We start from the raw sequence: 14519 nt of genomic DNA, 5'->3' as shown, positions 1-14519 counted from the left end.
ATCTCAAACAGGTCTCTTTCCCTTAACTTTTTTTTAAACATAAATAAATGCCCAACTAGCAAAATGGGCAGGGGTCCACTACATTGTGCTGGGGTATGCTGGGTGCCTTCAGGATCTTCTGACTTCCCTAAACTCCTCGCCTAGTCACATAGTGAAAACAGCCCAATCTCTACTCTGCATGTTTACTTTCAGAAGAGGATGTGGACTGGAGGTATAAAGTTGGGAATCATGAACATACAGGCAGTTTTCAAAGCCACAGGCTGGATAGTTGACAGGGGAGCAGGAGGACCAGTGACAGGGAACAGGAGGACCAGAGCTAGGGAGGTGGCCAAGAAACATGGAGCCATAGAAGAAAGAAGAAACTGCCCGGGAAGTAGGAAGAGAGCCAAAAGAGTGTCCTAGAAACAATGACAAAGGGAAATCAGGAGGAATGATCAACTATGTCATCTTGGACAGATTGCAAAAAGACTTGCCAAGAGTGGCTTATCACAATGAGTGACAGTGGTTTTGAGGGCTCCAAAATACATAGCACCTCACTTACTAATCATGGAAGGACAGCAATGTAAGCACCATTCCACTATGCTATTTTCAAGTAACTTAGAACATGTAATTTCCATACACTGGTCCAAGAAATTTACATATCTGTAATAATTACACATGCTATTGAGTACTACAGTACTCTGAATGTACATTGCACTTGAAGATACAGTGAGGTTATTCTGTAAAGTGGGTAGGGCACGCAAGACTAAGAAATGGTCTCTGAGGTACCCTGTCCTGTCTCACAGCTATATTCTGTCCCAGATTGGAAGTAGGGCATTTTCCTAGTTACCTTAGCTCTAACTAACCATGGCAGGTAGCCAACAAAATAATTTTCTCCAAAAGGAAATCCTGGCATTACTTTCAGAGGAATGAAAACCAGTTATATATTCATATTCTGACTTTCACAATAAAAATTTACCAATCTTTAAATGTTCACTAAGTTTACAAGTGTTCAAAAAAATCATATGTCCTCTTTAAAAAAAATTGAGCAGTGTATACAACCGGAAAGACTAAAGTATTAATAAATGCAGAATGGCCACTTTGCTTTATTACATTATAGAGGATATAAGTAACAAGTGTTATGATAAATCAAATCTGAAAAAGAAGTATTTATTAAAATTGTATAACACACTCACATTTTCTCTCTCGGTAATATATCGAAGAGTAAGTCCTAGAACTTCTGCTGCTGCTGCATATACCTCTTTATATTTTACAAAGGACATGTTACTGACCAAAGCTTCAAAGTATCTGTAACAAATATAGAAAATAAATATGTATCAAATAATACATACTGTTGACTTAAAAATATAACAACTTTACTCTTTGTGCCACAATAGCACAAATTGAGAAAATACAAAACATAAAACATAATCCAAGTTATTTATGTGAAAATACATGTGAAGATATACTTAAGGCTGTTACATCATGACCAGGAATGTACATTAAAGTTCCCAGTTCAATCACACAGGACCTAGTTTTAGTCAAAGTAAAACATAGTGCTGGATAGTATACAGAAACCGTAGTGCAAAGAAAGCTACTATCCAATATCATGATTTACCAACAACCCTTGAAAGCCATCTGCTATGACAAGAGCAGGACACAGAAATGAGGAGAGTGAACACCAGTGCAGGGCCCCCGGATGCCACCGGCCACAGCATATTAGGCTCCACCTCCAGAGAAGCTCTGTTCAGTTGTCATTGAGTGAATCAAAGCTCAAAAAATGTAATTCATCTAAAAGTAAACTATTTCCCATTGAGTCTTTATGGATTCACATGTCTGTATACAGTATCAGGTGACTGGTGTAACTAGTGCCAGGAGGCTAATGCAGGAAGGCCAACCAAAGTGAGACACTTTAAAAATAATGGGAAAAGCTCAGAAGGTGGATGCTGAAATCTACAGTAACAGTGATGCAAACACTGACTTTTCAAAAATCCTAAAACAGTAGGACAATGAAGTTCCATTCTATGATGGTACAGATTATCTTTCTTTTTAATTTAAATTCAATCTGTCATCATATAGTACATCATTAGTTTCATATGCAATTTTCAATAATTCATCTGAAGTATATAACACTCAGTGCTCATCACATCATGTATCTCACTAGCATCCCTCCCTGCAGGCATTGGGCCGCATCTATCCCCACGCACACAGGGTCCTAATGGAGGGATCAGAGGCTATAGCTATAGCAAAAAGTACAGTGAGAGGGCTTTCAAGTCATGATCCAGTAACAAATGATCCCACAGAGCTTATGTTGCTTTAGGGCAAATGCTGAAAATGTGACATTAGAAAATACTAAAGAAAATACCTAACACCTCCTATTTGCTAAAACACACTTGAAACAAATTATACTTATTTTAAAACCTTAACTTTCTGCATTCACTCCATTAACATATTTCTTCTATCAAATGACCTGTAAGCCCAACTACCTAAATTTTAGTAAAAATATTTTTACATGGGTCTAAGTTCCTTAAATTCATCAAAATTAGACCATATTTCACTGTGTCAGTCCAATTCATCTATATCTTAATCTAGAAAAGAAGCAAAGCCGAACTCCTCAGTACTCATTTTATGCGACAGCGGGGCAAGATGGTGGAGGAGTAGGGTGCCCAAGTCACCTGTCCCCACCAACTTACCTAGATAACTTTCAAAACATCCTGAAAACCTTCGAATTCGACCTGAGATTTAAAGAGAGAACAGCTGGAATGCTACAGAGAGGAGTTTGTGCTTTTAACAAGTACAACTCGTCTTTAGCCACTCTGCACTGAGCAAAATGACTAGAAAGAAGAACTCACCACAAAAGAAAGAATCAGAAACAGTACTCTCTGCCACAGAGTTACAGAATGTGGATTACAATGCCATGTCAGAAAGCCAATTCAGAAGCACAATTATAAAGCTACTGGTGGCTCTGGAAAAAAGCATAAAGGAATCAAGAGACTTTATGACTGCAGAATTTAGATCTAATTAGGCCGAAATTAAAAAATCAATTACATGAGATGCAATCCAAACTGGAGGTCCTAATGACAAGGGCTAATGAGGTAGAAGAAAGAGTGAGTGACATAGAAGACAAGTTGATGGCAAGGAAGGAAGCTGAGAAAAAAAGAGAAAAAAAATTAAAAGACCATGAGGAAAGGTTAAGGGAAATAAATGACAGACTCAGAGGGAAATATCTACATTTACTTGGGAGGGCACCGAGAAGGACGGAGGACCAGAAAGCATATTTGAACAAATCATTGCTGAGAACTTCCCTAATTTGGGGAGGGAAACAGGTATTCAGATCCAGGAGATAGAGAGATTCCCCCCCTAAAATCAATAAAAACCGTTCAACACCTTGACATTAAATAGTGAAACTTGCAAATTCCAAAGATAAAGAGAAAATCCTAAAGCAGCAAGACACAAGAGATCCCTAACATATATGGGAAGAAATATGAAATTAATAGCAGACCTCTCCTCAGAGACCTGGCAGGTCAGAAAGGGCTGACAGGATATATTCAGGGTCCTAAATGAGAAGAACATACAGCCCAGAATACTTTATCCAGCAAGCTCTCATTCAGAATAAAAGGAGAGATAAAGAGCTTCCAAGACAGGCAGGAACTAAAGAATATGTGACCACCAAACTAGCTCTGCAAGAAATATTAAGGGGGACTCTGTAAAAGAAAGAGGATGCCCAAAGAAATAATCCACAAAAACAGGGACTAAATAGGTATTATGATGACACTAAATTCATATCTTTCAATAGTAACTCTGAACGTGAATGGGCTACAGGATATCATCAAATGCACAGGTTTCAGACTGGATAAAAAAGCAAGACTCATCTATTTGCTGTCTACAAGAAACTCATTTTAGACCTAAGGACTCCTCCAGCCTGAAAATGAAAGGATGGAGAACCATTTACCATTCAAGTGGACCTCAAAAGAAAGCAGGGGTAGCCATCCTCATATCAGATAAATTAACGTTTATCCCAAAGACTGTAGTAAGAGATGAAGAGGGACACTATATCATACTTAAAGGAACTATCCAACAAGAGGACCTAACAATCATGAATATTTATGCCCCTAATAGGGGAACTGCCAAGTATATCAATCAATTAATAACCAAAATGAGGGGATCCCTGGGTGGCGCAGCAGTTTAGCGCCTGCTTTTGGCCCAGGGCACGATCCTGGAGACCTGGGATTGAATCCCACGTCGGGCTCCCGGTGCATGGAGCCTGCTTCTCCCTCTGCTTGTGTCTCTGCCTCTCTCTGTGTGTGTCTGAATATCATAAATAAAAAATAAAAAAAAAATAAAAATAAATAACCAAAATGAAGACATACCTACCTAGATAATAATACACTAATACTGGCAGACTTCAACACAGCACTTTCTGCAAATGACAGATCTTTTAAGCACAACATCTCCAAAGAAACAAGAGCTTTAAATGATACACTGGACCAGATGGATTTCACAGATATTTACAGAACTTTACATCCAAATGACACTAAATACACATTCTTCTCAAGTGCACATGGAACTTTCTCCAGAATACACCACATACTGGGTCACAAATCAGGTCTTAACCGATACCAAAAGACTGGGATTGTCCCCTGCATATTTTCAGACCATAATGCTTTGAAACTTGAACTCAGTCACAAGAAGAAATTTGGAAGAAATTCAAACACGTGGAGGTTAAAGAGCACCCTACTAAAAGATGAAAGGTTCAACCAGGAAATTAGAGAAGAATTAAAAAGATTCCTGGAAACTAATGAGAATGCAGATACAACCGTTCAAAATCTTTGGGATACAGCAAAAGCAGGCCTGAGAGGGAAATACATCACAATACGAGCATCCCTCAAAAAATTGGAAAAAAACTCAAAAACACAAGCTAACCATGCACCTAAAGGAACTGGAGAAACAACAGCAAATAAAACCTACACGAAGCAGAAGAAGAGAGTTAATAAAGATTTGAGCAGAACTCAGTGAAATAGAGACCAGAAGAACTGTGGAACAGATCAACAAAACCAGGAGCTGGTTCTTTGAAAAAATTAGTAAGATAAATTAACCATTAGCCAGCTTTATTAAAACAAAAGAGAAAAGACTCTAATTAATAAAACCACAAATAAAAATGGAGAGATCACAACCAATACCAAGGAAATACAAATGAATTTAAAACATATTATGACCAAGTTCAAAAAAGGTGTTGCCTGTGTTCTCCTCTAGGATTTTGATGGATTCTTGTCTCATATTTAGACCTTTCATCCATTTTGAGTTTATCTTTGTGTATGGTGTAAGAGCATGGTCTACTTTCATTCTTCTGCACGTGGCTGTCCAATTTTCCCAGCACCATTTACTGAAGAGACTGTCCTTTTTCCAGTGGATAGTCTTTCCTGCTTTGTTGAATATTAGTTGACCATAGAGTTGAGGTCCCATTTCTGCATTCTGTATTCTGTTCCAGTGATCTATGTATCTGTTTTTGTGCCTGTACCACTCTGTCCTGATGATCACAGCTTTGTAGTGCAACTTGAAATCCAGTATTGTGATACCCCTGGCTCTGGTTTTCTTTTTCAATATTCCCCTGGCTATTCGGGGTCTTTTCTGATTCCACACAAATCTTAAGATGATTTGTTCCAACTCTTTGAAGAAAGTCCATGGTATTCTGATAGGGATTGCATTAAATGTGTAAATTGCCCTGGGTAGCAAAGACATTTTCACAATATTAATTCTGCCAATCCATGAGCATGGAATATTTTTCCATCTCTTTGTGTCTTCCTCATTTTCTTTCAGAAGTGTTCTGTATCTTTAGGGTACAGATCCTTTACCTCTTTGGTTAGGTTTATTCCTAGGTATCTTATGCTTTTGGGTGCAATTGTAAATGGGATTGACTCCTTAATTTCTCTTTCTTCAGTCTCATTGTTAGTGTATAGAAATGCCACTGATTTCTGGGCATTGATTTTGTATTCTGCCACACTGCCGAATTGCTGTATGAGTTCTAGCAATCTTGGGGTGGAGTCTTTTGGGTTTTCTATGTACAGTTTCATGTCATCTGCAAAGAGGGAGAGTTTGACCTCTTCTTTGCCAATCTGAATGCCTTTTATTTCTTTTGAACACAGGCTACACCCTTTTTGAACTTGGCCACAGCAACTTCTTGCAAGATACATCTATGAAGGCAAGGAAAACCAAAGCAAAAATGAATTATTGGGACTTAAGATAAAAAGCCTCTGCACAGCAAAAGGAACATTCAACAACACTAAAAGACAACCTACAGAATGGGAGAAGATATTTGCAAATGACATATCAGATAAACGGCTAATATCCAAGATCTATAAAGAACTTATTAAACTCAACAGCAAAGAAACAAACAATCCAATCCTGAAATGGGCAAAAGACATGAACAGAAATTTCACAGAGGAAGACACAGACATGGCCAACAAGCTCATGAGAAAATGTTCTGCATCATTTGCCATCAGGGAAATACAAATCAAAACCACAATGAGATACCACCTCACACCAGTGAGAATGGGGAAAATTAACAAGGCAGGAAACCACAAATGTTGGAGAGGATGCGGAGAAAAGGGAACCCTCCTGCACTGTTGGTGGGAATGTGAACTGGTGCAGCCACTCCAGAAAACTGTGTGGAGGTTCCTCAAAGAGTTAAAAGTAGAACTACCCTATGACCCAGCAACTGTAGTGCTGGAGATTTACCCAAAGATACAGATGCAGTGAAATGGCAGGACACTTGCACCCCAAGGTTTATAGCAGCAACGGCCTCAATAGCCAAACTGTGGAAGGAGCCTTGGTGTCCATCGAAAGATGAATGGATAAAGAAGATGTGGTCTATGTATATATACAATGGAATATTACTCAGCCATTAGAAATGACAAATACCCACCATTTGCTTCGATGTGGATGGAACTGGAGGGTATTATGCTGAGTGAAGGGAGTCAATCGGAGAAGGACAAACATTACATGGTCTCATTTATTTGGGGAATATAAAAAATAGTGACAGGGAATAAAGGGGAAAGGAGAGAAAATGATGAAATATCAGTGAGGGTGACAGAACACGAGAGACACCTAACTCTGGGAAACGAACAAGGGGTAGTAGCAAGGGAGGTGGGTGGGGGTATAGGGTGACTGGGTGATGGGCACTGAGGGGGGCACTGGATGGGATGAGCACTGGGTGTTATGCTATATGTTGGCAAATCAAACTCCAATAAAAAATATACCAAAAAAAATACTCACTTTATTCTCTCTATGCCACATTTTGGGTCATAGGGAGGCAAGTTATTGGCCATTACAATGCCTAATAATTGAATTCCTACTGAATTGTCTTTAGAATTAGGATCTTTACTGGAAAACTTTTCAAATATCAACCTGAAACATAAGAATAAAGAATAAATATAGGTTATAGGTTATCATATAATAAAATAGGCAGCAAGATATACAATTTTCTATGACTAATATTCAGGATAAGAAATACTTTATCTTTCCCCATGTTTAACACCCTTCTTGCAAATACCCTCTTTGTACGCATTCACATTACTCTAGCTGTGCAACACAGACAACACATCTACATTTCTCATGATATAATTATTTCCCCCATTCACCTTTAGTTGATACTGAAACCTTCAGAAAGTTTTAGCTCACCTCAGGCTGTGCTAAAAGGGAAGAAAAATCGTACAGTCTACCCCTGAACTGGAACAGTGAAGAGCAGAGAGCACCCCACATGCCCAGTGTGTGAGAAAAGCACAGGTGAGTTGAAAGATGGAACAGGAGCCACCTAGAGGCAATGACTTGCCCAGAGGTGCTTCTACTGTCAAATTTTGGAGGTTATAGTTTTATTAGCAGCAATATTATACCCTTATAAATGATGTGATTTCAAATTATATTCCTTCTTTTATTATTTCGAGTAATTAAATTTCACTGAAATCACCATTTACATCATGCTACATTTTTAAAACGTCTAAATGATATTGCAAAATCCAGTGAATTTATACCTATAAGGAACAGATAAACAATCCTTCCAGCATTCAACAAGGGTTTTTATAATTTCAAGGTTATGCCTAAACACAGCTCTTTTTTGATGAAAAACATGTTCCATTAGGAAATGAAGCAATCGATTTGCCAACACTTCGTCTTTAGGGACACCCTAAAAAAGTACAGAAATTTATATTAATATGTAGCATTCCATTCTGGAAAAGCATTTTTTTTTCAATTTAAATTTAGGTAGTGAACACACAATGCAATATTGGTGTGTGGAGTAGAATTCAGTGATTCATCACTTATACAACACCCAATGTTGATCATGAAAGTGCCCTCCTTAATCATCACCATCTAGCCCATCCCTAACCAACCACCCTCCAGCAACCTTCAGTTTCTTCTCTATAAAGTCTCTCATGGCTCATGTTTCCCTCTACTTTTTTTTTCTCCCCATTCACATATGTTCATCTGTTTCGTTTCTTAAATTCTACACACGCATGAGATTATATGGTATTTGTCTATTTCTGACTTATTTCACTTAGCATAATACACTCTAGCTCTATTCCCATCATTGCAAATGGCAAGTTTTCATTCTTTCTGATAGCTGAGTAATAGTCTATTGTATAGATACATCTTTAGCCATTCTTCAGTTGATGGATATTTGGACTGTCTCCATAGTTTGGCTATTGTTGATAATGCTGCTATAAACATTGAGGTGGATGTATCCCTTCAAATCTGTATTTTTGTATCCTTTGAGTAAATACCCAGTAGTGTAATTGCTGGATTGTAGGGTAGTTCTACTTTGAACATTTTTCTGGAACTTCTCTGCTGTTCTCCAGGGTGGCTGCACAGTTTGGATTCCCACCAACACCTTGTTAAGAGCATTTGTTTTTTTCCACATTCTCATCAACATCTGTTGTTTCCTGCCTTGCTCATTTTAGCCATTCTGACTGGTGTGCAATGTTATCTCATTGTGGTTTTGATTTGTATCTTCCTGATGATTAGTGATGTTGAGCATCTTTTTATGTATGTTTTAGCCATCTGGATGTCTTCTTTGGAAAAGCATCTATTCATGTCTTCCGCCCATTTCTTAACTGGGTTATTTGTTTTTGGGTGTTGAGTTTTAGAAGTTCTTTGTAGATTTTAGACATTAGCCTTTCATCAGGTATGTCATTTCAAATATCTTCTCCCATTCTGAAGACTGCCTTTTAGTTTTGTTGATTGTTTCCTTCACTGTGCAGAGCTTTTTATCTTGATGAAGTCCCAATAGTTCATTGCTTTCCTTCCCTTGCCTGTGGTGATATATCTAATAAGTTGCTATGGCTGAGGTCAAAGAGGTGGCTTTGTTCTCCTCTAGGATTTTGATGGTTTCCTATCTCACATTAAAGTCTTTCATCCATTTTGAATTTATTTTTGTCCATGGTGTTAAAAGTGGTCTAGTTTCATTGTTCTACACGTGGCTGTTAGTTTTCCCAACACCATTTGTTGAAGAGACTTTTTTCCATTTGATATTCTTTTCTGTTTATTAGTTGATATTCTGTTTATTAGATTAGTTGACTATAGGAATGAACATCCATTTCTGGGTTCTCTATTCTGTTCCACTGATTTATGTGTCTGGGTTCTTTTGTGCCAGAACCACACTGTCTTGATGATCACAGCTTTGTAATACAGCTTGAAATCAGAACTGTGATGCCTCCAGTTCATTTTTCTTTTTCATAACTACTTTGGCTATTCAGGGTCTTTTGCGGTTCCATAGAAATTTTAGGATTGTTTAGTTCTAGCTCTGTGAAAAATGCTGGTGGTATTTGGATAGGGATTGTATTAAATGTGGAGATTGCGTTGGGTAGTATAGACATTTTAACAATGTTTCTTCTTCTAATTCACGTGCACAGAATGCTAGGAAAAGCATTTTTTAATCCAAAAGTCCATTTATAAAAGAAATCTGTCAGTCTCCTGAGGCTTCTGGCTTTTGATGAAAAGCCTATGCCTGATTTTTCAGTTCCAAGCACAGGTAGTGACAAAGGCTTTACCTGGCAGGCCTCATGGGTGCACTGCCCTCATGCACCAGCCTGGGACACAGCCAGGGCTCTGTAATATCCAAGGAAGTTGCAGTCAGACCCTTAGCCATCCATGACCCCCATCCCAAGTGGTTATGCTCTGTCATATGTTTGAATTTCTAATTAATCCACCTGACCCTTTACCAGACCAGACCATGTTGCTATGTTCCATGGGGGAAACAAATGGGGAGTCAATGCTTCCTCTGGCCTTAGCCTCTTGTTTCTACTACCACAATAAATGATTAAAGGTTTCACTTGATTTTCACTTTGACTCACTATTATTTTATGCAGCTATTCTGACACCTAACAGTTCAGCTTTCTCAAGCTCAGCCAAGCACCTGACATTTAACTCAATCTTTCCCAATGGTTCCTGAGTTAAACTATATACTCTCTCAATTCTTTCATTTTATTAGCATAGTACAAATTATTTTATCACACTAAAGCTAAGAAATCTAAATTTGATTTACTCTGAAATCAGACCGGCATATCCAGATATAGGTACACATATGTAAAAATCTTATGTCTGTATATCATGTTTACTGAGGAGTGTTCACAGGATATTACATGAAAACTTTTGTGCTAAAGTTTTTAAGTGATGGGCAAAGCTCTAGCACATATGAATCTAAACTGGAGGAAGCCACAAGACTGCCTGAGTATGACATAGTATCATTCACCTGGTAGTCACCTTCTTATTGGCAATCTCAACCATTAATGAGCCAGAGACAATACTAAGTAGGTAAGCTGGCAAAACAAATGCCAAAAAAAATCCAGGGACTTTAGTTACAGCAGAACTTTTCAGGACCTCATATTCAGGGCCTATACTGACATTTATTTCAAGCTTATTTTTAATATATCAGTTACCTAATTTCCAAGCTCCTAGCAAGTAAAAACAAGAAACAAAACAAACACCTGATAGCTTAAAAATAAACACAAAGTCAGAGGAATTATCAAAAGCAGACACAAAAGAAAACAAATAGACTAGCATTATGAGACTAGCATTATGAGGCCACTTAGTACAGCAATATGACAATGCTAAAAATGTTAACTCTTTTCATTAAAAGGAGCTTGGATTATTTGTCATAAATTCTGGTATGATATCAGCAAGAGACTAATATAGTACGGCATAAAAGATGTATCCATTCTTACCACAGGAGTAGCTAATCCTGTCCATGAAAGAACAGTAACCACTATCTCAACCACCATATAGTGAATTCCTTCTCCTCCATTATTTTCAGAAACCACCAGCTGCAGTAAGGGGCTTAGCCAGTACTTCGCATAAGGGCGAAAGACCTACAAGAAAATTTAAAAGTCAAATATCAAAAAATGGTTTCGAATCACCAAAATGTTAATTCAAGAACGTATCCTGCATCAGCTAAAATTTAATATTAGCATTTGACCTAAATCTAAAGCAGACGTAAATTCCAGCAATTACTCTGCTTAATCAGATTCTCTGTTGAACTCTAGCCTCATGGGTTCCTAAAACCACAATTTGAGGGAAATGGATTATTGATCTTTTCTTCATTGAAAACATGATATAACTATGATCTTAGTAATCAAAAGGAAATATTCTCTATATCAATCTTGTCCCACCTGAATAATATGCAGCTCTAGAGAATTCCGTTATTATATGCAAATGCATAGAGTATATGACAAATAAGAACATAAAAATTAGGTAGGTGCATGTGGCTAATTTTTTCTCATTTTTCTTGTATTACAGAAATCACAGTGTTATAGACTTCATCTGCCCAAGATCTATAAAATCTAAATAAAATGTATCCATATGCTAAGGTCCACTAGTTTATTTTAAAAATGTCAAGAGAATGCCATTTTGATTCAAAGGAACTAAAGTAAAATTCAAGCTACCTATCTTCTTAACCTTTGCCACTTCGTTTTCATTAAATATGCTTCCTCAGAGTTTCTCTCACAACTTAAATCCATATGCTCTCAAATCTTGTTTATGCACACCATAAGTAAAAAAAAGTCTGCACTCTCCATGTATGTCTGTTGATTTATAAATAACAAATATAAACTTCTTGATTATTAAATTATAGACAGTCCCTGACTTACCAGGACTAAGTTAAATCTTAAGATTTTTGGACTTCATGATGCTAAGAAAAGCAATATGCTTTCCGTAGAAATTGTACTTTGGATTTGTATCTTTTCCTGAGCTTGCAAACGATGTGTAGGATGATACTCCTGGGATGCTGCACAGAGGCAAGCAGCACTCACAGCTCCCCAGTAGCTATGCTATCACAAGGGTAAACAAATGATATACTTAAAACCATTCTGCACCCGTACATCTATTCTGGTTTTCACTTTCAGTACAGCATTCAATCAATTACATGGGATATTCAGCACCTTATTATAAAATAGGCTTTCTGTTAGATTTTGCCCAACTATGGGCTGACATATGTCCTCTGAGCATGTTTTTTTTTTTTTTTCCTCTGAGCATGTTTAAGGTAGGTGAAGTTCAGCTATGATGTTTGGCAAACTAAGTGTACTACATGTATTTTTTTTAAGTTATTTATTTATTTATTCATTCATTCATTCATTCATGATAGACACAGAGAGAGAGAGGGGGGCAGAGACACAGGCAGAGGAAGAAGCAGGTTCCATGTTGGGAGCCCAAAGTGGGACTCCATCCTGGGACTCCAAGACTGCGCCCTGGGCCAAAGGCAGGCACTAAACTTGAGCCACCCAGGGATCCCCTATGTATTTTCAACTTATGATGGGTTTATTGGGATGTAACCTCATCATAAGTCAAGGAAGATCTGCAAAATCAATAAATTTAAGAGTTGAAATTTTAACCCAAACCCAAGACTCCATTAATAAAGAACACTAAAGGCCAATATATCCCTGAGGAACATGGGTATAAAAGTTCTCAAAAAGATACTACCAAATTGAACAGTAGGTTAAAAAAAAAGAATAATTCACCACGATCATGTGGGATTTGCTTCTGGGCTGCAAGGTGTTTCAATATGAGCAAGTCAATCAACGTGATATGATAATAAAAGAAAGAATACAATCATATGAGGCTTTCAACAAATGCAGAAAAAGCATTTGAAAAGCACAACATCCATTAATGATAAAAACCCTCAACAAAGTAGGACTAGACAAAACATATATCAATATCATAAAGGACATCTACAAAAAACCCACAGCTAATATTATCCTCAATGGGGAAAAATGAGAGCTTTTCATCTATGATCAGGAACACGACAGAGATGTCCACTTCCACCACTGTCATTTAACACCATACTGGAAGTCCTAGCCACAGCAATCGGACAACAAAAAGAAATAAAAGGCATCCAAATTGGCAAGGAAGAAGTCAAACTTTCACTATTGCAGATGATGTCATATTCTATGTAGAAAACCTGAAAAAGTCCACCAAAACACTGCCAGAACTAATACACAAATTCAGCAAATTCACAGAATACAAAATCAACATACAGAAATCTGCATTTCTCTACACTGATAATGAAGCAGCAGAAAGAGAAATCAAGGGCAGCCCCGGTGGCGCAGTGGTTTAGCACCGCCTGCAGCCCAGGGCGTGATCTGGAGACCCTGGATCGAGTCCCATGTCAGGCTCTCTGCATGGAGCCTGCTTCTCCCTCTGCCTGTGTCTCTGCCTTTCTCTCTCTCTCTCTCTCCCTCTCTCTGCATCTCTATGAATAAATAAATAAAATCTTTAAAAAAAAAAAAAAGAAAGAGAAATCAAGAAATTAATCCATTTACAATTACACCAAAAACCATAAGATATCTAGGAATAAATCTAACCAAAGAGGTTAAAGATCTGTACTCTGAGAACTATAGAACACTTAAGACAGAAATTGAAGAGAACACAGAGAAATGGAAAGACACTCCATTATCACATATTGGAAGAACAAATATTATTAAAATGTCTATACTACCCAAAGCAATCTATACATTCAATGCAATCTCTTTCAAAATACCACAAGCATTTTTCACAGAACTACAACAAACAATTCTAAAATTTATATGGAATCACAAAAGACACTGAATAACCAAAAGCATGCTGAAAAAAAGAAAACCAAAGCTAGAGGCATCATAATTCCTGACTTTAACAATCTATATTGTAAAGCTGTGACCATCAAAACAGCATGGTACTGGCATAAAAACAGACACATAGATCAATGAAACAGAACAGAGAAACCAGAAATGACCCTCAATCCTATAGCCAACTAATCTTTGACAAAGCAGGAAAGAATATTCAGTGGGAAAGAGAATGTTCAACAAGTGGTGTGGGGAAAACTAGACAGTAACATGCAGAAGAATGAAACTAGACCAATTCCTAACACCATACACAAAAATAAATTCGAAATCGATGCAAGACCTAAATGTGAGACAGAAATCCATCAAAATCCTACAGAAGTACACAGGCAGTAACATCTATGACATATCAACTTCTCCGTAGATATGTCTCCTGAAGCAGGGAAATAAAAGAAAATGAAC

The 14519-nt window shown here is 37.5% G+C and overlaps 1 protein-coding gene across 7 annotated transcripts in view; it reads right to left on the bottom strand.

Moving 5' to 3' along the window:
* The window catches only part of PRKDC (protein kinase, DNA-activated, catalytic subunit), a 219931-nt gene that overhangs the window by 94012 nt on the left and 111400 nt on the right, over positions 1–14519 (bottom strand). For all 7 annotated transcript variants that reach the window (XR_012020234.1, XM_072804689.1, XM_072804690.1 and 4 more), the window contains 4 exons: positions 11193–11336; positions 8007–8158; positions 7252–7383; positions 1176–1287 (listed from right to left, as the gene is read on the bottom strand). Coding sequence is in view for 6 of the 7 variants with exons in the window: in XM_072804689.1 (XP_072660790.1) it covers positions 1176–1287; positions 7252–7383; positions 8007–8158; positions 11193–11336 (540 nt within the window). In the remaining variant the exon portion in view is untranslated. The remainder of the gene's footprint in view (positions 1–1175; positions 1288–7251; positions 7384–8006; positions 8159–11192; positions 11337–14519) is intronic.

This window comes from Canis lupus, chromosome 28 (assembly GCF_048164855.1).
Source record: "Canis lupus baileyi chromosome 28, mCanLup2.hap1, whole genome shotgun sequence".
NCBI classification, from domain to species: Eukaryota; Metazoa; Chordata; class Mammalia; order Carnivora; family Canidae; genus Canis; species Canis lupus.
This window is presented reverse-complemented; position numbering and strand designations above follow the sequence as displayed.